We start from the raw sequence: 25,987 nt of genomic DNA, 5'->3' as shown, positions 1-25,987 counted from the left end.
AAAAAAGAAAAAAAAATCCAGCTTTTTAACTGAAATTGTCATCTTTTAAGCAGTTGTTGAAGGTTTGATGGTTTTTTTTTTTAACAGAGTCTAAAATTTTCTTAAAGTCTATCACTAATTAGATTGCCCTTCTTTTTAAGTCTTTGAGACAGCTTAATGTAATACAACTGTGATAATTTGTAGACACCCTGAAGAAGCAGTATAGACTCTTACCCAAAATTTGATTTGCATATTGAAACTGATGAAGCCACACATCCCAATAAGGCATGAAAACATTTTTCTAGTTGTATATTAAGGCCTTCTGGGGAAAGCGGGGCAGGCCTCCTAAGCTGAACTGAAAAATAGCTTGAGAAGTAGAGAAAGAAGACTGGCTTTGGGTTTCTATGGTAGTTAGGGGGTGGGCAGGGTGGGGGCTCCCATATGTGGTTTGAACTTCCTACTGGCACCAAAGGAGGGAGCAACCAGGCTTTCTGATCAGCTTGGCCAAATGTGGGGCAGAATGAGAAAAGAAGGGGTTAGGTTTAAAAATCCATCAACAGTCATATCAAAATATGGAGTCAAACACTTTATTACTTGGTAACTCAATACAGCTAATTTACAAAGCACAAAATACAATGATATTGAGCAAAATGTTTATAGAAGTTCATCAAATCTTAAATATCTTCACTTAAGCTATATAATTAATTGAGAAATACTGAACACAAAACATAAAGATGAAATTTTTGTTATTGAAGGAGACAAAATTTTAAATGTTCTTCAAAAAATATTTAAGCAAAAAAAAGAATTAACAGGATCACCACTGATACAACAATCCAATTTTCAGAAATTACTCTTGCCCTTCACATTTAATTTTTAGCCATTGAAAGCATTAGCATAACTCATAAAATTAGAATTGTACCATGTGTTATATTAGAAGAAAATAATACAGATTTTGTTATTAACATAAATTGTTTGAAATTATTATTACAGTACCACTCTGTATACTACATAGTGAAGCAGAAGTGACACCCAATAATTTTAAAAGAAATTTTTGGTAGCTAAAGTACACTTCAGCACTAACTCTGGAGTTACTACTGCAGTTCTTGTTCTTATCAAAGTATCAACAATACTTCCAGAAAAAAACCTTAGGTTCCAAGGAGAATCAGGCTTAATATTTAAAATAAAGAGTAATGAAAAAAGCATCAAATTCTATTAAGATTAATAAAAGTTCTACCGGACCACGGCTCACAAAATCAAAACCAAAATAAATAATGATTAGTTAACAGCACACACAAAATCCAAAATATTCAGTATTTCAATATTTCAATAAATATAATCAAACAATTACTGCTTTAATCAACAAAAGAAAGCAGTCTTCATGTTTTAAGCAATAATGTAAATTTATGCCCTCATGAACACAGAACAGTAAAATAATTTAAGGAATTAATGACTAGCTCAAAAAAAAGTAAACTGTGTTGTATTTTGTGAGGAAGATGAAAAACCTTTTAAAGAAGAAGAAGGTATTGAATTTTGACCCTGTCCAAATGAAAATGGAAAACTAAAATCATCTTTTCCAGCTCCAAATGTATGAGTTGAAGTGTCTGATGGAAAAGAAAATGTAAAGCCATCTTCTCCTTCTGGCTTCTCAAATAAGTTTCCTAAGGAAGATAAACATTACAGTATCATGCTCTTCATCTTATATAAAATTTTTATAACCTACTGAATTACAGCATACTGCATACAATAAATATGGTAACACTGAATCAGTGTTACACAGGAATACAGGTATTTAACTGTATTCCTCTTAAGTGCAAGGCATTGTCCTTGGTACTATGAAGGTTAAAACAGACTCAAACTTAAGCCCTATCTTCAAGTAATTTGAACTCTAGTATATAAAGAACTAGTATAAAAAGTAAAAAGTAGAATAAAACACCTCAAATGAAGAGAATGATACAGAGGCACAGAAACAGAGATGCATAGGATGCATTAGAGTAACAGAAATCTATTCAGCTTAGCAGGAGCAGTGAGAAATAATAAAGATGTATTAAGTGGAAATTAATGAAGATGAGCTTGGAAAGATTGCTGAATGTCCCACTATGGAATCTGGACTTTATTTAGCAGATAACAAGAATTCATTGAAGATTTTCAAGCAGAGATATGACATGATTTGAACTGCTTTGTAAGTATTACTCAGGAGAGAATAGGTATAAAGGCTGGAACAGGAGAGTCTAGAAGTGGGACTAACCAAAATAAAATAAAAGTCTATTGTCCAGTGAAGACATAATGAAATGTTGACCTCATCTACAATCATAGCTATGGTAATGGAGGAAAAAATGCTGAATCTGAGAGATACTGTATAAGTTAAACTTATTCAACTATTATTTATTGAGTCACTACAATATACTGTTTGTAGCATTGTTCAAGGAAACTGACAGAACATTAAAAAGAGTTCTAAAAGGAATTTTTAAAATAAGCTTTAAATGTAGCTCTGGTTGATGAAGCCCAGAACTGCCATTAAGGAAAAATACTGTTTTTCACTTATTATGTTACTTATTAATAAAATTATAAATATACAAATATATTTTCAACATCCTAATTCTAATTTAAAATTAATTATCATTAAATAATTTTAAATCTATAGTAATGAAATATGTACTTGAAACAAGTTTTTTTAAATATCTATTTTTATATAGAATTAATCAATAGCATATTAAGCAAAATATTTACTTTGTATCACTTTGAATGTTTCATATATTTTTTAAATTTCATATATTTAATAACTTTATTTTTATTTTTAAACATCTCAATTATTTCACCCTAAATAGAACCAAGTCAACCAGCATAAGATGGGTGGATGGATGGATGGATGGACAGACAGATGGATAGATGGACAGACTGACTACAAGATACTTGTGTTCTTCCCCTCTCCCTTTCTCACTTTATTTTTTTGACTATGTGTATTTCTCAGTACACAGCCATATGACTTAAAGAAAAACAGGTATAATGTAAACACAGATCCAAAAAGAACTAAAATCTTGAATTTCCCTTTGAATAAATGAATTTGATTTTGTTTTTAATTTCACAAGAAGTTCATATGAAGTCTTCATAAAACTCATATGATCACTGTAAATAAAAGAACACATTACTGTGGAAGGCAGCATTATAGGTGCTATGGGGAATTCAAAGGTACATTTTAAAATCCCTGCCCTCAAAAAACCCGTGATCTAGAGGAGATTTTATATCTATTTATAAATAATGATGGTAGAATGCTAAAAAGTATAAAAAAGAAGAGATATTCAGAAAGGAGAGGGAGAGATCTTTTTGAAAAAGAAGATTGAGGGGATAAATAAAAGGTTTTATGGAAGAGAATTCTATCTCGAAAGATAGAAAGAGATAGAAGTTGGGGATTGCAAGAAGTAAAAAGCAGGTAAGACAGTGTGGGCATACTTGAGACACACTGAGTTCCAGAGTCTAGCCAAAGCACAGGTTACTCTTATAAGATAAAAGCCTTAAAAGGTATGTTGGGGGATGAATAGAGACTGGTTAATGAGTATGAAAATACAGTTAGATAGAAGGAATAAGTTCTAGTATGGAATTTAAGAATAAGTTCTAGAGTAGTAGTATGGTTTACAAGAATTTATAGTGTATTTTGACATAGCTAGAAGAGAAGATTTGGAATGTTCCCCACACAAAGAAATGATAAACGTCTGAGGTGATGGATATTCCAATTACCCTGATTTGATCATTACACATTGTATGCACGTATCAAAATATCACATGGACCCCATAAATATGTACAACTATATGCCAATTAAAAAACGAAACAGGTAGTTGGAGCTAAATTAGAAAAGTAGAAGCATAATTTGATAGTCAGTGGGGGAGTCACTGAAGGTATCTGATTAGGGCAGTGACATGGCCAACATTATGGGCACTGAAGATTAATTAAGCTGTGATCTATAGGTAAGCTGAAAAATGGAAAACACCAATTAGGATGTTATTGTAACAGTCCAGGTGAACAGTAAGACTCTGAAATATAATGGTTTCAATGAAAATAGAAAATAAAAATAAATATTTAAGAGAGAGAACTGATAAAACTTTATGACTAGTTGAATGTAGTCACAGTCACAGAAAGAAGTTAAAATTGTTACTATGCTCCAAACCTTAAAAGCCAGAATAATGGAGATACCATCAGGGACGTCAGAAAGAGAGCAAGTTTAATTTCATGTACACTGAGTTTTTAATGTCAAAAGATGTCTCAAGAACTTTAAACTGTACAATCAGAAATAAGGTCCTAGAGTTTAGAAGTCAGTGCAGCAAGATATAAATTTGGTCATTATCTGTATGTATTATATTTGAAAACATTGAAGTGAATGAGTGTCAAATGAATGAGAATGTCAAAAAAGAGGATGTGGGCTGGGTGCGGTGGCTCACGCCTGTGATCCCAGCACTTTGGGAGGCTGAGGCGGGTGAATCGCCTGAGGTCAGGAATTTGAGACCAGCCTGGCCAACATAGTGAAACCCCGTCTCTACTAAAAATACAAAACATTAGCTGGGCATGGTGGTGGGCGCCTGTAATCCCAGCTACTTGGGAGGCTGAGGCAGGAGAATTGCTTGAACCCAGGAGGCGGAGGTTGCCGTGAGCCCAGATGGTGCCATTGCACTCCAGCCTGGGCAACAAGAGCGAAACTCTGTCTCAAAAAAAAAAGAGGATGTAAATAGATTTAAATTTTTAGATGGTAGACATTTAATAAATACAATTGGTAGATTCATTCTGATCTCATAGCATTAAATACCATTTATAAAAATTCAAAAATCTGTGTGTCCATCTCATTGAATTCCAAATTCATATGTACAATTTCCTACTTTACTTTCACTTACGTATCTAATAAATAGGCTTTTCAATTAAAACACTTCCTAAATGAAACCCCTGGCTCCTCAATCTCAAATTACTCTTACAGCCTTCCATATTTCTATAAATGGCAACTCCATTCCAAGTTATTCATGTCAAAACATGGCACAATCTTTGTTTCTCTCTCTCAATCCTTATATCCAGTCCATAAGCAAATTCTTCCAGCTCTATCTTCAGAAAACTTTGTAACCAAAATCTGACATGTTCTCACCACTTCTACTACTACTCATCAATTCTCACTTTGTATCATTTTATAGCTTCCTGACCTTTCCCTGCTTTTGCCCTTGTTTCCATACAGTCTGTTCTCCACATAGCAGCCAGAATAATTCTTTTAAAACCTGTCAGATCATTTCAGTCCTTTACTTAAAACCTTCCAGAGGCTTTCCATTTCACTCAGAAAAAAGCCCCTAAGTCCTTAATGATCTACAGGTCCCAATGATTTGCTCTCCATCCACCTCTTGGATTTAATCTCCCACCAGTCTCTCCTTCCTTATTCCATAAATCATACCAATTTAACTAATTTTCAACGAACATACTGAATATGTTCCCATTTCAAGACATTTTTGCCCTTTGCTTGGAACATTTTCCCCACTAGCTTGTATATGCATCTCCTTCTGCTCAATGTTGACTTCTAGTGATGCCTTTCCTGACTCCCTTGCAATACAGCAATCACCTTCCCAATCCAAGTATTCCCTATTTCCCTTACTCTACATTACTTTGCTGCATAGTATTTATCACCAACAATAAGTAAAAAATTAACATCAAGCCTGGGAAGATTCGGGCCCACCTGGAAAATGACTTTGGAGCCTGACTTCCCACAGCACTGTTTTCACAGAATTAAGGTAAACCCAGGATTTTTTATCTATCTAGTCTGCTGTGTGAGACTGCACCTGAATTAGAGGAGCTATGAGTTAGCATACAGGCCTTGGGCCTCATAACTAGAATAATACACAAGACTGGTGTGAAATTGAAGTTACAGCTCTCGTGTTTCAAGGTGACCTACATGCAACATGCCTTTTGTCCATAGCAGCCTGACATGTTCCTTGGGTGGCAGTGGTAAAAGAAGGTGTATTACTTGGGTAGTTGGTGATCCTCTCAATGAAACAAGGATGCTGTACCTACCATTATCTCTTATCTTGTATCATTCTATAACATAAAGGTAATATTAGATTTAAAATCATAATATGTGAGTCTGACTATTCAAGCCCATAACAACTGTTGTTTAGTGTACTATCTGATAAATTATACATTGATTTGTCTATTTTCAGTTTATCCCACTAGAACATACACCATATGAGAATTTTTCATTCTTGTCCACTGTCACCAGAGCCCCAAAGCATACCTGATATAAAATATAATATACATACACACTTATATTAGTATGTTGAATGAATTAATCAATCAAAGGAAAAATGAAGACTATCCAATAAAAAGTATCAAAGAGAGAAAAGGAAATCCAAAAATTACAGAAAAAAGATGGAACTAACCAACTATATCAAATGTTGCAGAGTCTTAATATGATAATAAATACAAGATATCCATAATGTTTGATAATTGGGAGGTCAATAACCTTGGAGAAAGTAAGTTTTAATAGAGTAGTAAGAAAAGCTAATTGCTTGAAAAAAGAAAGAAAAGAATATCAGTGAGTAGTGCAGAAATAACAGTAATTTCTAAAGAATAAAATGAGCACCTAAGAAAATAAGTTAGAGAAACTAAATACTGTACTAATGAGTTAACATGTTTTTAAAGGTAGCAAACTTCAAACAACTTACCAATCTCTTGCTCTGATGACAGAGGATTTAGATTTCTTGCAGAATAATGTTCATTAAACTGGAAAATAATTTCCATTAAATATTACTTGTGAAATAAGTAGGACAGTATATATAGTATATATATTTGAATCTAAAGCTTAGTTCTTCTAATACACAGAATTAAAGTAGACATATGGTACCTTTATATAGCACACTCTTATACTTAAAAAGATCTATCTTCAAAACCTGTCATTTACTTATATTAAAATAAGGTCTATTGATTTGATTCAGGCAAAATACATTGTACTAAAGATAGCTCCTACTTTAGAATCTTAATATGATATTTTGCTTTATTCTGAAAGCTTTTAACAAATCAGGTTGTTGGGTTTTTTTTTTTTTTTTTGCCTATAAAAGTAACAGGAAGTGGATAGCTTCATGTCAGTTCAGATCAAGTTTTGCTGCCAAAAGTCTATTTTCTCAGTAAAACAGGCTTTTAAAAAAAAAGATGAGATCATGATAGCATAGTTTTCTGTGCACCTTTTTCCTCTTCACATTGCATTGTGAGCATTTGTCCATGTCATTATTCTTCTAAAATCTGACTCTTTCCATGGCTCTATAATATTCCTCCAAATAGACAAACCAGACAGTTTCAACTATCCTTTTATACTGGACATATAAGTTGTCCCAACTTTGTTTCTTATATAAAAGTCACACGTGAATAAACACTGTTATGCACAGATTCATGTTTCTTTGACAATTAATAAGGAAAGCTGTTTTCTCGTGGATTTTATAAGCCACTTGAATTTCTTTTTCAGTGAATTATCTATTTGTCAAATGGACTTTGCTCATTTTTCTATTGAGAAAGTAATTTTTTCCTTATTGGTACATATAAGCACTTTATATTCTAGAGATGTTAATTAATTATTTGCGATCTTAGTGCAAATATTTTACATCTTTGTCATTTTGCCCTTAACATTTTTTAACATATAGAAGTTTAGATTTTGTGGTCGCTTCCAAGTTGGCCAAACAGGACAAGCTCCGGTCTGCAGCTCCCAGCGAGATCAACACAGAAGACAGGTGATCTCTGCATTTCCAACTGAGGTACCTGGTTCATCTCAATGGGACTGGTTGGACAGTGGGTTCAGCCCACAGAGGGCGAGCTGAAGCAGGGCAGGGTGCCCCTCACCCATGAAGTGCATGGGGTCAGGGGATTTCCCTTTCCTAGCCAAGGGAAGCTGTGACAGACTGTACCTGGAAAAACAGTATACTTCTGCCCAAATACTGCACTTTGCCCAAGGTCTTAGCAACCAGCAGACCAGGAGATTCCCTCCTGTGCCTGGCTTGGTGAGTGCCATGCTCAAGGAGCCTTGCTCACTGCTAGCATAGCAGTCTGAGATTGACCTGCGAGGCTGCAGCCTGGCAGGCGGAGGGGTGTCTGCCATTGCTGAGGCTTGAGTAGGTAAACAAAGCAGCCAGGAAGCTTGAACTGGCGGAGCCCACCACAGCTCAGCAAGGCCTACTGCCTCTATAGACTCAAACTCTGTGAGCAGGGCACAGCTGAACAAAAGGCAACAGAAAACTTCTGCAGCCCTAAATGTCCCTGACTGACAGCTCTGAAGAGAGCAGTGGTTCTCCCAGCATGGCGTTCAAGCTCAGAAAATGGACAGACTGCCTCCTCAAGTGGGTCCCTGACCCCCATGTAGACTGACTGGGAGACATCTCCCAGTAGAGGCTGACAGACACCTCAAACAGGTAGGTGACCCTATGGGACAAAGATTCCAGAGGAAGGATCAGGCAGCAATATTTGCTATTCTGCAATATTTGCTGTTCTGCAGCCTCCGCTGGTGATACGCAGGCAAACAGGGTCTGCAGTGGACCTCCAGCAAACTACAACAGACCTGCAGCTGAGGGGCCTGACTTAGAAGAAAAACTAACAAACAGAAAGGAATAGCATCAACATCAACAAAAAGGACATCCACATCAAAACCCCATCTGTAGGTCACCAACATAAAAGACCAAAGGTAGATAAAACCACAAAGATGGGGAGAAACCAGAGAAGAAAAGCTGAAAATTCCAAAAACCAGAGTGCCTCTTCTCCAAAGGACTGCAGCTCCTTGCCAGCAATGGAACAAAACTGGACAGAAAATGACAAGTTGACGGATGCAGGCTTCAGAAGGTCGGTAATAACAAACTTCTACGAGCTAAAGGAGGATGTTCTAACCCATCATAAGCAAGCTAAAAACCTGACAAAAGGTTAGACGAATAGCTAACTAGAATAAACAGTGTAGAGAAGACTTTAAATGGCCTGATGGAGCTGAAAACCATGGCACAAGAACTTCAGGACACATGCAAAAGCTTCAATAGCCGATTCGATCAAGTGGAAGAAAGGATATCAGTGATTGAAGATCAAATTAATGAAATAAAGCAAGAAGACAAGATTAGAGAAAAAAGAGTAAAAAGAAACTAACGAAGCCTCCAAGAAATATGGGAACATGTGAAAAGACCAAATATACGTTTGATTGGTGTACCTGAAAGTGACGGGGAGAATGGAACCAAGTTAGAAAACACTCTTCAGGATATTATCCAGGAGAGCTTCCGTAACTTAGAAAGGCAGGCCAACACTCAAATTCAGGAAATGCAGAGAACACCACAAAGATACTCTTCGAAAAGAGCAATCCCAAGACACATAATTGTCAGATTCACCAAGATTGAAATGAAGGAAACAATGTTAACAGCAGCCAGAGAGAAAGGTCGGGTTACCCGCAAAGGGAATCCCATCAGACCCACAATCCCATCAGACTAACAGCGGATCTCTCAGCAGAAACCCTACAAGCCAGAAGAGAGTAGGGGCCAACAGTCAACATTCTTAAAGAAAAGAATTTTCAAGCCAGAATCTCACATCCAGCCAAACTAAGCTTCATAAGTGAAGGAGAAATAAAATCCTTTACAGACAAACAAATGCTGAGAGATTTTTGTCACCACCAGGCCTGCCTTACAAGAGCTCCTGAAGGGAGCACTAAACTTGGAAAGGAACAACCAGTACCAGCCACTGCAAAAATATGCCAAATTGTAAAGACCATCGATGGTATGAAGAAACTACATCAATTAATGGGCAAAATAACCAGCTAACATCATGACAGGATCAAATTCAAACATAACAATGTTAACCTTAAATGCAAATGGGCTAAATGACCCAATTAAAAGACACAGACTGGCAAATTGGATAAAGAGTCAAGACCTATCAGTGTGCTGTATTCAGGAGACCCATCTTACATGCAGAGACACACATAGGCTCAAAACAAAGGGATGGAGGAAGATATACCAAGCAAACTGAAAGCAAAAAAAGCAGGAGTTGCAATCCTAGTCTCTGATAAAACAGACTTTAAACCAACAAAGATCAAAAGAGATAATGAACACTATTACAAAATGGTAAAGGGATCAATTCAACAAGAAGAGCCAACTATCCTAAATACATATGCACCCAATACAGGAGCACCCAGATTCATAGAGCAAGTCCTTAGAGAGCTACAAAGAGACTTAGACTCCCACATAATAATGGGAGACTTTAACACAACACTGTCAATATTAGACAGATCAACAAGACAGAAGGTTAACAAGGATATCCAGGACTTGAACTCAGCTCTGCACCAAGTGGGACTAATAGACATCTACAGTACTCTCCACCCCAAATCAACAGAATATACATTCTTCTCAGCACCACATTGCACTTATTCTAAAATCGACCACATAATTGGAAGTAAAATACTCCTCAGCAAATGTAAAAGAACATAAATCACAACAAACTGTCTCTCAGATCACAGTGCAATCAAATTAGATCTCAGGATTAAGAAACTACTCAAATCCCCACAACTACATGGAAACTGAACAACCTGCTCCTGAATGACTACTGGATAAATAACTAAATGAAGTCAGAAATAAAGACGTTCTTTGAAACAAATGAGAACAAAGTCACAACATACCAGAATCTCTGGGACACATTTAAAGCAGTGTGTAGAGGGAAATTTATAGTACTAAATACTCACAAGAGAAAGCAGGAAAGATCTAAAATCAACACTCTAACATCACAATTAAAAGAACTAGAGAAGCAAGAGCAAACACATTCAAAAGTTAGCAGAAGGCAAGAAATAACTAAGATCAGAGCAGAACTGAAGAGCTAGAGACACAAAAAAACCCTTCAAAAAATCAATGAATCCAGAAGCTGGTTTTTTGAAAAGATCAACAAAATTGATAGACTGCTAGCAAGACTAATAAAGAAGAAAAGAGAGAAGAATCAAATAGATGCAATAAAAAATGATAAAGGGGATATCACCACTGATCCCACAGAAATACAAACTACCATCAGAGAATACTACAAACACCTCTACGCAAATAAACTAGAAAATTTAGACGAAATGCACAAATTCCTGGACATGTACACCCTCCAAAGACTAAACCAGGAAGAAGTTGAATCTCTGAATAGACCAATAATAGGTTCTGAAATTGAGGCAATAATTAATAGCCTACCAACCAAAAAAAGTCCAGGACCAGATGGATTCACAACCTAATTCTACCAGAGGTACAAAGAAGAGCTGACACCATTCCTTCTGAAACTATTCCAATCAATAGAATAAAAGGGAATCCCCCATAACTCATTTTATGAGGCCAGCATCATCTTGATACCAAAGCCTGGTAGAGACACAACAAAAAAAGAGAATTTTAGACCAATATCCCTGATGAACATCAATGCGAAAATCCTCAATAAAATACTGGCAAACCGAATACAGCAGCACATCAAAAAGTTTATCCACCACAATCAAGTTGGCTTCATCCGTGGGATGCAAGGCTGGCTCAACATATGCAAATCAATACATGTGATCCATCACATAAACAGAAACAACGACAAAAACCACATGATTATCTCAATAGATGCAGAAAAGGCCTTTGACAAAATTCAACACCCCTTCAAGCTAAAAACTCTCAATAAACTAGGTATTGATGGGACGTATCTCAAAATAATGAGAACTATTTATGACAAACCCATAGCCAATATCATACTGAATGGGCAAAAACTGGAAGCATTCCCTTTGAAAACTGGCACAAGACAAGGATGCCCTCTCTCACCACTCCTATTCAACATAGTGTTGGAAGTTCTGGCCAGGGCAATCAGGCAAGAGAAAGAAATAAAGGGTATTCGAATAGGAAAAGAGGAAGTCAAATTATCCCTGTTTGCAGATGACATGATTGTATATTTAGAAAACCCCATCATCTCAGCCCAAAATCTCCTTAAGCTGATAAGCAACTTCAGCAGTCTCAGGATACAAAATCAATGTGCAAAAATCACAAGCATTCCTATACACCAGTAACAGACAGAGAGCCAAATCATGAGTGAACTCCCATTCACAATTGCTTCAAAGAGAATAAAATACCTAGGAATACAACTTACAAGGGATGTGAAAGACCTCTTCAAGGAGAACTACAAACCACTGCTCAATGAAATAAAAGAGGATACAAACAAATGGAAGAACATTCCATGCTCATGGATAGAAAGACTCAATATCGTGAAAATGGCCATACTGCCCAAGGTAATTTATAGATCCAATGCTATCCCCATCAAGCTACCAAAGACTTTCTTCATAGAATTGGAAAAAACTACTTTAAAGTTCATATGGAACCAAAAAAGAGCCCACATAGCCAAGACAATCCTAAGCAAAAAGACCAAAGCTGGAGGCATCACACTACCTGACTTCAAACTATACTACAAGTCTATATTAACCAAAACAGCTTGGTACTGGTACCAAAACAGACATATAGACCAATGCAACAGAACAGAGGCCTCAGAAATAACACCACACATGTACAACCATCTGATCTTTGACAAACCTGACGAAAACAGCAACGGGGAAAGGATTCCCTATTTAATAAATGGTGCTGGGAAAACTGGCTAGCCATATAGAGAAAGCTGAAATTGGATCCCTTCCTTACATCTTATACAAAAATTAACTAAAGATGGATTAAAGACTTAAATGTAAGACCTAAAACCATAAAAACCCTAGAAGAAAACCTAGGCAATACCATTCAGGACATAGGCATGGGCAAGGACTTCATGACTAAAACACCAAAAGCAATGGCAACAAAAGCCAAAATAGACAAATGGAATCTAATTAAAATAAAGAGCTTCTGCACAGCAAAAGAAACTACCATCAGAGTGAACAGGCAATCTACAGAAAGGGAGAAAATTTTTGCAATCTACCCATCTGACAAAGGGCTAATATCCAGAATCTACAAAGAACTTAAACAAATTTACAAGAAAAAATCAAACAACCCCATCAAAAAGTGGGCAAAGGATGTGAACAGACACTTCTCAAAAGAAGACATTTATGCAGCCAACAGACACATGAAAAAATGCTCATCATCACTGGCCATCAGAGAAATGCAAATCAAAACCACAATGAGATACCATCTCACACCAGTTAGAAAGGCGATCATTAAAAAGTCAGGAAACAACAGGTGCTGGAGAAGATGTGGAGAAATAGGAACACTTTTACACTGTTGGTGGGACTGTAAACTAGTTCAACCATTGTGGAAGACAGTGTGGCGATTCCTCAAGGATCTAGAACTAGAAATACCATTTGACCCAGCCATCCCATTACTGGGTATATACCCAAAGGATTATAAATCATGCTGCTATAAAGACATATGCACATATATGTTTATTGCGGCACTATTCACAATAGCAAAGACTTGGAACCAACCGAAATTCCATCAGTGATAAACTGAATTAAGAAAATGTGGCACATATACACCATGGAATACTTTGCAGCCATAAAAAAGGATGAGTTCATGTCCTTTATAGGGACATGGATGAAGCTGGAAACCATCATTCTGAGCAAAGTATCACAAGGACAGAAAACTAAACACTGCATGTTCTCACTCATAGGTGGGAATTGAACAATGAGAACTCTTGGACACAGGAAGGGGAACATCACACACCGGGGCCTGTCGTGGGGTAGGGGGTGGGGGTAGGGATAGCTTTAGGAGATATACCTAATGTAAATGACAAGTTAACGGGTGCAGCACACCAACATGGCAGATGTATACATATGTAACAAACCTGCACATTGTGCACATGTACCCTAGAACTTAAAAGTATAATAATAAAAATAAAGAAATTAAAAAAATTAAAAATAAAATAAAATAATGAGTTAAAAGATAGACTCTCAGGCTGGGCATGGTGGCTCACGCCTGTAATCCCAGCACTTTGGGAGGCCAAGGCAGGCAGATAACGAGGTCAGGAGATCGAGACCATCCTGGCCAACATGGTGAAACCCTGTCTCTACTAAAGTACAAAAAAAAAAAAAAATTAGCCAGGCATGGTGGCATGCACCTATAGTCCCAGCTACTCGGGAGGATGAGGCAGGGGAATCACTTGAACCCGGGAGGTGGAGGTTGCAGTGAGCCGACATTGTGCCAACTGCAAAGACTCCATCTCAAAAAAAAAAAAAAAAAGATAGAATTTCAAGCCTCATGGTAACCTCAATCGAAAAAGAGACAATGGATACACCAAAAATAAAAAGCAAGAAATTAAATCACACCATCAGAGAAAATCACCTTCACTTAAAGGAAGACAGGAAGAAAGGAAAAAGGAATGAGATCCTGTCATTTGCAACAACATGGATGGAACTAGAGGTCATTATGTTAAATGAAATAAGTCAGGAACAGAAAGACAAACAACATATTCTCACTTATTTGTGGGACCTAAAAATAAAAACAATTGAACTCATGGAGATAGAGAGTAGAAGAATGATTACCAGAGGCTGGAAAAGTTGGGGGGCGGGGACTGGGGACAGGTGGGAATGGTTAATGGGTACAAAAACATAGTAAGAATGAATAAGATCTAGTATTTGATAGCACAATAGGGTGACTATAGTCAAAATAATTTAATTGTACACTTTAAAATAACTAAAAGAGTATAACTGGATTATTTGTAGGACAAAGAATAAATGTTTGAGGGGATGGATACTCTCACTTTCTATGATATGATTATTTCACATTGCATGCCTGTATCAAAATATCTTATGTACCCCCGTAAATATATACATCTACTATGTACCCATAAAAATTAAAAATAATTAAATAAAATTTTTTCTGATTTATCTCATGATTTCTTCTTTGATCTATGGCCTACATATTTAGGATTTTCTTAGACATCACATTGAGTTCTAATTTAATTCTGCTGTGGTCAGAGAACATACTCTGATTTCAATCCTTTTAAATTCATTAAGACTCATTTTATGGCCCAGAATATGGTGTATCTTGCTGAAGGTACCATCAGAACCTGAAAAGAATATATATGCTACAGTTGTTGGATGTGATGTACTATAAAGGTCAATTAGATCAAGGTGATTGATGATGTTATTCAGATCTTATTAAAGATCTTTACTGATTGTGTTGTCTAATTCTACCAGCTGCTAAAAGAGGAGTATTAAAAACCTCCAACTATGTTTGAATTTTTGTCTATTTCTCTCTTTAATTCTGTCACTTTTTGTTTCATGTATTTTGAAGCTGTTATTAGGCTTTACACATTTGTGACTGTTATATCTTCCTTATGAATTGACTTTTTTATCTTTATGAAATGTCCCTCTCATTTCTAGCAATATTCTTTAAGACTACCAGAAATGATATTAATATAGCCACTGTGACCTTCTAATGCTTAGTTTTCATGATACATCATTTTCCATCCATTTACTGTCAACCTGTCTTTGCCTTTATATTTAAAGTATGTTTCTTATAGATAGCTTATATTTGGGTCTTGCTTTTTTTTCCATTCTTACAATCTTTGTCTTTTAATGAGTGTTTAGCCCATTTACACAATGTAATTATTAAAAACCACTCATTAAAAGACAAAAATCTTTACACCAAGATTATTTGGTGTAAAGTTTATTTGTTTTATGATTTTTTTACTGTGTGTATTTTTTTATTGTTTCTTTTCTACCTTTTGGGGTTGAATTTTTTAGAATTTCATTTTAATTTATCATCAATCTTATTTTTCAATATTTTCTCGATTATTCTTGACCACTTTCCCCCAGGACAGTTATTAATTATTTTGCCAATCTCCTTCCCCAATCCCACCACCACAAAAACAAAACAAAAAATTAAATATAATCTTGCCAGGATTATAATTAGATTTGAATTGGACTATATAAATTATATTGGGAAGAAATTTATCTTTACAAGATTTTCTTCCTGTACAAGTACTGCATGTATTTATATATTCACTAACTTTTTTCAGTAGTTTTGTAGTTTTCCTTATTCAAAGTGTACATGTTTCCTATTAAATTTATATACATGCATTTTGCATTCATGTTATTATTGTAAATGAGAATTAAGTAACTATAGTCTATTTTCATGCCCAGCATACTCCTAGGAATTACTTGTTTTTAAAATAAGCATTTAAATAAAAAATGAGACAAAAGTTGAAGATGTAAAATACTACAACATGTATAGTACTATATCATCCATCAATAAATTTGTAATTTCCACAATTTAATGTCAGATATATGCAAATAAAATATTCTAATCCACATAAAATTAGCTAAATGTAATTAATTTAAATAAGCAATAACAATATTACTCACATCCCATTAAAACTTGTGTAGGATTATTAAATGGTTGGTACTTTTCTAAATGCTTTATGTGTATAAACTCTAATACTCACAAACCCTATGATAATAGTTATTATTTCCTTTTACAGATAAGGAAACCTAGCCACTGACCCAAAATCCCACATCTGGTACACACCTAAGTAGTCTGGCTTCAGAGTCTAGTTTTAACCACTACACTGTAATGTTTCTACGTTTTGAATAAAGCACGTCTCAATTTTCAGCTTTAATTTCTAAATACAGAAATAAGCACTTTATCATGATTCATATCACTGAACAGTAGAAACCAATATTAGGTCTTTTAAAATTAACCAGTGATAATGCTACTATGTATACACATGTAGTTGAAAAGACCAATTTATAATATGGAACATTTTTTATGTTGAGAATTCTAGTTTGTCTGAAAGTTAGACACATTAACTATAAAGTCAAATTCATTTTTTAAACTGCCTTTAGCTGATTTAAATTATCCCTATCCTGAGATCTGTTTTTAATGAACAGATGTCAATATGAGGCATTCGAAGTTGAAAACAAAAAGGTAATAAGGAACTTTGTCATACCATCAATACTCAGAATTTTTTTTAAATGCTTCTGTTGATAATCTGCCCCAAGACAGTTTTGTATTAAAGAACTAAAATTACTCAAAGTTCCAGAGCACAATTTTTAGAAATAAAACTTTTGGCTTCTCATATTACCTGATCTGATGAGATTTCTGTATCAAATACTGAAGAATCAAATAAATTCAATCCAGGTGATCTAGAAGTATAACTCATAAGAAAAGAAAGTCCAGGGGATTCCTTTTGTGTTTGAACTTCAGGTACTGCATTTCTATTTCTGTTACTGAGAAATAAGAAATCATCAAAATGTTAAAAATCTATTATTAAACACTGAATACTGGTAAGCATCATAAGCAACAGCATAGAGATGAGAATTAGCATAGTAGGGAAACGTAGGAAGTAGTTATTGAAGTGACAATCCTATGGAGAAAGGATTGTATGAGGTGGAGACTAATGTTAAATAAAGTTAAATAAGGCATAACTTACTTATTCTTCACAAGAACCCTATGAAATAGATACTATTACTATCATTTCCATTTTACAGTAGGGAATTTTGAAGCATAGAAAGGTTAAATGATTTGCTTAAAAGAATAACAAGTGCCAGAAGGGGCAGGTGAATGCAGCAATCACGATTCAAAGTCCAAGCTCTTAACCTTGACACTATACTGTCTTCAAGATTTTGAATGCCAGTTACAAGATTTTAGCATTGATGAGAAGCCAGCCATTACAGTGATGTACAAGGAAGTTAAATTATAATATGATCTGGGAAAAATAATTAGACAAGACAGTTTACACCAGTGGTTAAAAGCATGGATTCTAGAGCCAGAACGGCCTGGGCTTAAATTTCCATTCTAACGTTGATTAGTTGTATCACCTGTGATTCTGTTTCCTCTTCTGTAAAATAAGGATGATAATGTACCTACACCTAATAAGGCTGTTGTGAATATTAAATGAGCAGTATTTATAAAATGTCTAGAGCAGTGCCTTGCACAGTTTGTTGTTTGTTTAATAGAAATCTGATGATACTGCCATAACTATCTCTATTACCGTAAATGAGTCACTTAACTTTACAGATCATAGTTTTCTCATCCATGGGGAAAGGTCTTAGCGTATGAGCTCACATTCTTTTACAGTTCTCAGGTTTGATGATGACTTCCATTTTGAATGTGCTGTGCTTGAGTCAACAGCATGACATTCAAATCAATAACTCTTATTAGCAATTTAAAATATGGAAGTAGAGTACAGGTCTGATGCAAAACAACCCTGATGCAGTGAATTCTGCTTGACATACGTTTTAGAGAAACCTCAGGGTTGTTAAGGAAGATAATGGACTAAATAAACATAAAGGTTAAGTGCAGCACTATTTTTTCTTGGCTGCAAACTACAAATATGTGGTTTCCAAAATCTAATAATCATGTTAGAGATATTTATGCCTAAAGAGCTTGCTTAATAAAAATGGCAAGTCTTGCTTCAGACACTACAACATATGAAGAAATGACTGATGAATATTAATTGATGATAAGTCTACAATCTACCATATGTGACAATAGCTTTTTAGCTTGACTTTTTTTTTTTAATAGAGTCTCACTATGTTACTCAGGCTGGATTCAAATTCCTGGGCTCAAGGGATCCTCCACCCTTAGCCTCCCAATAGCTGGGACTGCAGCACATGCCACTATGCTAGGCTTAGCTTGACATTTTAAATTTTCTTTATCCTTTGGAAAAATCTTAAATCTACACACTATTGCTTTATAAGTATGTGGGATTTATGCCATCTTCAGCTAAATGTTGCAGGAAAATGGGCAAGAGGGTCTATGAAACAGGAACAGCAGAGTATTAATAATTGTTAAAACAGGGTGATGGGTAAATGGAGGTGTGTTATATTAGTCTTTCTCTTCTTTGTATGTCTGAAATACTACATAATAAAAACTTGTTAAAGTTACAGGTACTAAGCATTTTACTATTCCTATCAGTTATTTATATAATTCAACATACAGATAATTTATCAATAGTTATTAATTAAAATCCTACATTTCGAACGGGGGGGTTTTAGGGAATTTTATTTTCTCCAGTGACTCAGGTGCTTTCACAGCTTCAGGAGTTCCTAAAAACATAGGAATTTCAGACATTCGTGGAAAATTTTCAGCTCTCTCTTCTACTTCGTCACTATCATTTTCTATTGGCTTCCCAAAATGTTCAGTATATATAGCCTGCAAATTCAAAGTAACAGAAAACTATAAAACAAATGCTGCTGCATTAATGACATACATAAAAATACATGAGGTGGAAAATACCTTATTAATCCATGATGTTAACATTTCACAGACAAAATATGTGAAATAAGAATAACTGGTGAAAGTAATACTAAAACATATATCAAAATATAGAAAAATATTTATCCGATTTTTTTTTCTTTCCAGTTCCATCTTCCGCTTCTACCTGAAAAAGTAAATGACAGCCAGAACATATTGGAATTGATGAAAAAAAAGACTAGGAATGATTTTTCTTTAAAATTTCCACAATATGCTCTTTGGGTGAACAATTACATACGCTATCTCCTTGAAAGTGAAAAATGATGTACTTTTAAGCAATCTTGCTCTCATTGATTAATTACATTTTCACACTTTTTTTGACCTTATAAATCTGTTGTGCTACTTTCTCTACAATAATTGAGAATCTGAATACTAATTTTCCTTTATGTCATTTTGTAGAATAGAGATATGATTTCTCAAATATACTTGTTATGCCAAATTCCATTACAGAAATAATTTGGGTCCCTTCATCAAAAAAATTAAAATGTGCTTATTACCTGTGATATTAACAGCAAAATACTACTTGTTGTTTCTCTTATTTTAACCTTTAATAGTTAGACTGAACTTGATATACATTGTTTACATCTATTATCAGTAAAGTGTTCCACTATTTAAATAATGTTTTCAAGATACTTTTATGGCAACCACTGCTCTTGAATTGCCGTGGCGAATCATTCAATCTTACCAAACAAAATTATTTTCATCAATCATTATTTAGTTGCAGTCAATATATATTGTCACTTACTAATGATAACTTTTTGTATATGTTTTTTAATTTTTAAAAAAATTTATTGATGCATAATAGTGTACATAGTTTTGGGATACATGTGATAATTTAACACATTCATGTAATTTGTAAATATCAAATCAGTGTACTTGGGATATCCATCACCTTAAATATTTATCTTTTCTTCATGCTAGAAATTTTGAATTATTCTCTTCTAGCTATTTTGACAGGTACAATAGATGGCTGTAAGCTGTAGTCACCATACTGATCTATCTAACACAAGACCTTATTTCTTCTATCAAACTATATAGTTGTATCCATTAATCAGCTTCTTTACATTCCTTCTTCCCCACTACCCTTCCTGGACTCTGGTAACCACCAATCTATCCTGTATCAACTTGAAACCCACTTTTTTAGCTCCCACATATGAGTGAGAAGATGTGATATTTGTCTTTCTGTGCTTGGTTTATTTTGCTTAACATAATGACCACCAGTTCCATCCATGTTGCTGCAAATAACTAAATTTCACTTTTTTATGGCCGAATAATATATTTTTGTATATTTTCACATAAAATTTTTGTGGCTTCATCTTTTAATCTGAAAAATAGAATCTGTAACTCTCTAGAAACCTGATCACCAAGCTAACAACATCTCACATAAATCATTGTACTAAATCTGAAATCTAAATAGACATAATATTTTAAATTGGAATTTTTGCTTAGAAATTAGAGATCAAACATTTGACTTACTTTTGAAGTACATTTTGATTCTCTTACTCGTCTTACTGTCCCTTTATCTCCATACTCAGCATCTGTTGTCATATGAGAACAAACTATTTTTCTTTTTGTAATTTTATTGTAAAATAAAACATTAGTCTAGCCATTTGAAATTGCTAATATTTAGCTGTTTTAACCTACAAAAATGGCAACTTCATATGGTTCAACATAATACATACAGATAAGAGAATAAAACATAATATGAACAGTTTAACAAACAAAATTATAAAGAGAATACCCATGTTTCTTTACCCAGGGAAAGAAATACAACATCATGAACACTGTAAAAGGTTTCATATTCACCATGTCTTGCTCCTCAGAGGTAATCACTATCCTGACTTTTGTGACAATCATTTCCTTAGTTTGCTTTATATTGTTTTATCATCTAAATAATATAGCCTATTTTTCCTGTTTTAAGTGTTATATAATAAAATAACATATGTATGCTCTTATGTTTTGGTTTTTTGTTTTGCATATGCTTGTGAGATGCATCCATATTGTTGCACAAAGACACAGTTCTCTTATTTTTACTGATGTAAAGTATTCCATTGCACAAGCACAATACATCTATCCATTCTGCCGTAAATGGATATTTGAAGTGTTTCTGCTTTCATGTACAACCAATGATATTATGAACATTGTTTTACATATATCCCTGTATGTCTGTACTTCTATTTCTCTAGGTATATACCTAGGATTGGAACTATGAGGTATGGGGTATGTATATCTCTCATTTTACTAGATGCCAAATTTTTCCAAACGGTTGTACCAATTTTTTGTGGTAATTTCTCATTCTGAATTACTCCAGGAAATCATTCACTGTCACCAGACAAAATGATTAGCTCCAATTATAATCTAGGTATGGTCTCAATATGTAGTCATTTATTAATGGAGCTCCCACCAATAGTTTATGGAGAATTCCTATTGTCCTACATTCTCCTACTTATTATTGTTAGACTTTTTGAATTTTGCTAATCTGGTGGATGTGTAATGATTCCTCACTGGAGTTTTATTTTGAGTTACCTGATTTTCATATGTTTATCTGCCACAAAAGATTCTCTTTTCTAAAGTGTATACTTTTATACTTTGCACATATTTTTAATTGGGTTGTCTGCTTTTTTGTTCTTCATTTGTAGAAGTTCTTTATATATTTTGGAAACTACTCTTTTGAAAGTTTTATGAACTTCAAATATATTATTTGCCCTTGTACTCTTTTTATGGTATCTTTTGATAAACAGAAATTCTTAATTTTGATATTGCCAAATTTCTCCATCTTTCTTTCATGATTGGACTTTTTAATGCTTGAGAAATCCTTTCCTATCTTGAAGTCATGAAAATGTTTTTCTATTTGATCTTCTGAGAGCTTTATAATTTTTGTCTCTTACATTTAGGTCATAAGTATTATTTTTACCACATATTAATTTCTTCAAAATCTGGGTTTGAAAATTACTGAAAAAAAAATTTAAGTTCCAAAATAATTGTATTCATTCTTGGGTATGAAGCCTCACTATATAGGCTCAACAGCAGGTAGTGCTATGTGAGATATATTCATTTCCCCATGTTCCTAGAGATTAGCTATTCCTCCTCATCTAACACTCATTCAGCTTGGCATATATAGATTATAAACAGGTAAAACAGATCACCTGCACAGGTAATATATAATTTTTTTCTCCCAGAAGGAACATCTGTGTGGAATAAGCATATTGTGTTGGGTGAATCCTATACTGAGTGAGAGAAAAGGACTCATAGTATATTAAATGAACATTCTAAATATACATCTATTTCATGCTGTCAGAATAAGGCATTTTTAAAACTTCAAAACAAAAGTCAGTTATCAGACAAAAAGAGATGTAGACTTTTATATACTTTAATAGAGCAATTGTTATGCATTATTAGTTTACCAAAAATATATATCCATCTGTGTGGTATATATTATATATACATTCACTCACATGTGATTATGTTAATATACATATACATACATGTATACACATATGTGTGTATATACATAGAGAGAATGAGTTCATATTTTCAAGGGTGTGCCAAAGTTAGAAAAGCCAGATGACTTGGGGATGATAAATTCATATATATATCCTGTGATCCATCAGTAACTTTATTCAAAGAAAATAGTCCAAGGTATTAAAAGATTAACATTAAAGAATATAGAGGCATTATTTATAATAGTAAAAAAACTGAAAAAAAAACCAAAATATTACACATGAAAGAATGACTAAATAAATTATGGCATATCCACACAATGGAACATTATACAGTCATTACAAATAAAATCTATTTACTGACATAGAGAAATAACCTCAACAGTATATCAAGTGGGAAAAAAGAATTAAAAATTATGTATATAAAATGATTCAAACTTGGAGGGAAAAAGAATAAAAATGCATAGAAAAAAATGGTAGGCACCAGTATTTATGATGTTCATTACATCTGAGTGGTGATATTTTTGTTTTCTTTATATCTTTGTTTTCCAAATATTCTACAATAAAATGTATTTGTTTTATATTTAGGGAAGATGTATTTTAAAGCCAGGCATGCATGGTCAGTTAACCAGAGATGCAAATAATCCAAACAATTTATTCGACTAATATAAAAACCTGATACAATTTGTTACCCCTACTTCTTAGAAAAAAATATAAATGGCAAATACCTTTATCTCCTTTTTCTGACCACTGACTGGAATTTGATTGTTTCTGTGGGGTTAACAATCTAAAATGGAATAAATAGAATTTTTGTATTTTTTCTGAGTTGATATCCATAAATTATTTCAGAGATTAAAGCATTTTCTTATTTTTAAAAGTTACCTGACTTGCATAAACTTTTGTGAACTTTTGATAGTCGTAATATCTGAACATTTTGAATGGTTATCCACAGCAGAGTCACTAAATATCTGAAAGAAAGAAATTAAGCATCTGACTTGGCTACACAAAGCAATACAAATTTTTGCTTGTCGTAGCAACTCAGAACTCTCACTTCATTAGCATTTCATCCTTACCATCATTATCAACATCAACAACTACACACATTAACTGAAACCACTACATACAAAACATAAGTTGAATACTGAGAAACAAAAAAGTTTAAGAATTTAATGTTTTTGACAAGTATAGTAATGATTTGTAGTAGTATTTCTGTATTTAAGATAAACCTTTTAAAATTTATACCACCCATATTCATGACTCATCAACTAAATCTTACCATTTTCTCAACTGATTATCTGATTTCTGTGTCCCTCCATTCTCTATAACCTCTCAAATTTAACACAGGAAAGCAAAACAACAAATTAAAAGATTAAAAGCTGAAACTGTCCTTTTTATATACATATAAAAGAGCTATTATTCCATTTTAACTTTAAATTGTTTAATATTAATATCTAGCTGGGAGTGCTGACTTATGCCTGTAATCCCAATACTTTCAGGGACTGAGGCCAGAGGATTACTTGAGCACCAGGAGTTTAAGACCAGCCTGTACAACATAGTGAGACCCCATCTCTACAAAAAATTTAAAAATTAGCTGAGTTTGGTAGCCTGATGTCCTAGCTACTGGGGGGAGAGGGGAAGGGAGGGCGGGGTTGAGTGGGAGGATCCATTGAGCCCCGGATTTCAAGGCTACAGTGAGCCACGATCGCGCCACTACACTCCAACCTGGAGGTGACACAGCAAGACTTTGTCTCAAAAACAAATTGTTTAATATCAATATCTAAACCATTGTTTTATTAATGTTTGTTTCAAGCCTTTTGTTCTCCTTGAATCACTAATTTTAAAGAGTCCCTGCTTTTTGTTATTTGACTCGAAATGAAAATATAGTTTTAACAGAAAAGTTTATCTCATTTATTTTTGTTATAACAGACATTGATCTTAATTCTGTCATCTTACCGTGCTCTTCAACTATAAGAAAAAGTGTCAACCTCCTTTAAAGGACAAGTGATGCTACTGTTTTGATGTATGCTTTAAACCAAGCTTGTTCAACCCACGGCCTGCAGGCTGCATGCAGTCCAAAATGGCTCTGACTGCAGCCCAACACAAATTGGTAAACTTTCTTAAAACATGAGATTTTTTTCAAGGTCTTATTTTATTTATTTATTTATTAGCTCATCAGCTATCGTTAGTGTTAGTGTATTTTATGTGTGGCCCAATACAATTCTTCTTTTTCCAGTGTGGCCCAGGTAAGCCAAAAGATTGGACACACCTGCAAGGAGAATACATGTCTCTATATGTCTCCTGGTACAAATACCTGTATAAATATTTCAAATATTTGTTTAGAGTAGATGTCAAGCAGTAGAATTGCTAAGTATATACATTTTTATTTGTAATAAGTTTATACTGTGAATCAGTCCTCCAAAGTGGTTGTACCAAATTCCACTTCCAGTATTCTTGACCTCACTAAATGTTACCAAGCAAATATTTTAAGTCTGCTAACCTGATAGGTAAAACCAGGCATTTCAATGGTTTAATTTGCATTTCCCCATACTCCTGGGGTCTGGCTTCTTGTTATGTTTAGTGATCTTTTGGCTTTCCTTTTCTATAAATTGCCTTCTTATTTTTTGTCCATTTTTATTATTTCTTTATTAATTTGTAAGAGTTACTATGTACTTCTTTATATAGTATACATTGTGGATACCAATCTTTTGCTCATTCTGTTATTGTCTTGTAACTTTGTTAGTGTCTCTTGTCATATATAAGTTTTTTATTTTTATGTAGTCCATTGATCACTTTGTCTTTCTCCTTCACCACACTGTTATAATTACTATATTTTGGTAATATTTACAAATGTTTCGGGTGATGGAAATATTCTGGAATTAGAGTGATAATGCTTATACAACCTTATGATATACTAAAAACCACTAAATCTACACTTTTAAGTGGTAACTTTCATGGTATATGAATTATACCTCAATGAAAGAAGAAAAATAATGGACATTTTGACATATGGACATACAGATCCCCCTCTTTATCTTGCTAGTTTTTTGGGAGAGGGCTATCTTTGTGTTTGACTTGTATTTTTTAAATTATGGTAAGTGAAAATAGCAACTTTTTAGAATTCATTGAGATATACTTTTTATTCTAGTAATGGGTCAATTTTAGTGAATATTGCAAATAAAAACTTAACTGTATTCTGCGTATGTTGGGCACAAAGTTTGCTAATTGTGCTATTCAAATTCCCTAAATCCTTATTTATTTTTCACCTATTTGATTTACCTCTGTGGCAGAAACTACCATTTGCCTATCCTATCCAAAATCTAATTTATCCTTGTGTTCTACTTCAGAAAACAAAGAAACAAACAAAAAACCCTGTTTCTCAA

At 34.0% G+C, this 25,987-nt stretch overlaps 1 protein-coding gene across 4 annotated transcripts in view; it reads right to left on the bottom strand.

The window, feature by feature from the left end:
* Window positions 1–792: 792 nt before the first annotated feature.
* Window positions 793–25,987, bottom strand: part of CUNH14orf39 (chromosome unknown C14orf39 homolog) — a 47,075-nt gene continuing 21,880 nt past the window's right edge. For 3 of the 4 annotated variants that reach the window (XM_032180302.2, XM_058429707.1, XM_058429708.1), the window contains exons 12-18: window positions 23,490–23,575; window positions 23,336–23,394; window positions 20,644–20,705; window positions 18,887–19,065; window positions 16,994–17,138; window positions 6,661–6,718; window positions 793–1,637 (exon numbers count right to left, since the gene is read on the bottom strand). In XM_032180302.2, the coding sequence (XP_032036193.1) occupies window positions 1,435–1,637; window positions 6,661–6,718; window positions 16,994–17,138; window positions 18,887–19,065; window positions 20,644–20,705; window positions 23,336–23,394; window positions 23,490–23,575 (792 nt within the window). In that variant the 3' untranslated portion in view covers window positions 793–1,434. Of the gene's footprint in view, window positions 1,638–5,930; window positions 6,035–6,660; window positions 6,719–16,993; window positions 17,139–18,886; window positions 19,066–20,643; window positions 20,706–23,335; window positions 23,395–23,489; window positions 23,576–25,987 lie in introns of those variants that run through there. The other variant, XM_058429709.1, reaches the window with a different exon arrangement.

Source organism: Hylobates moloch, unplaced genomic scaffold (assembly GCF_009828535.3).
Source record: "Hylobates moloch isolate HMO894 unplaced genomic scaffold, HMol_V3 SCAFFOLD_16, whole genome shotgun sequence".
Taxonomy (NCBI): Eukaryota; Metazoa; Chordata; class Mammalia; order Primates; family Hylobatidae; genus Hylobates; species Hylobates moloch.
Note: the sequence above shows the minus strand (reverse complement) of the source record. Positions and strands in the feature narration are given on the sequence as shown.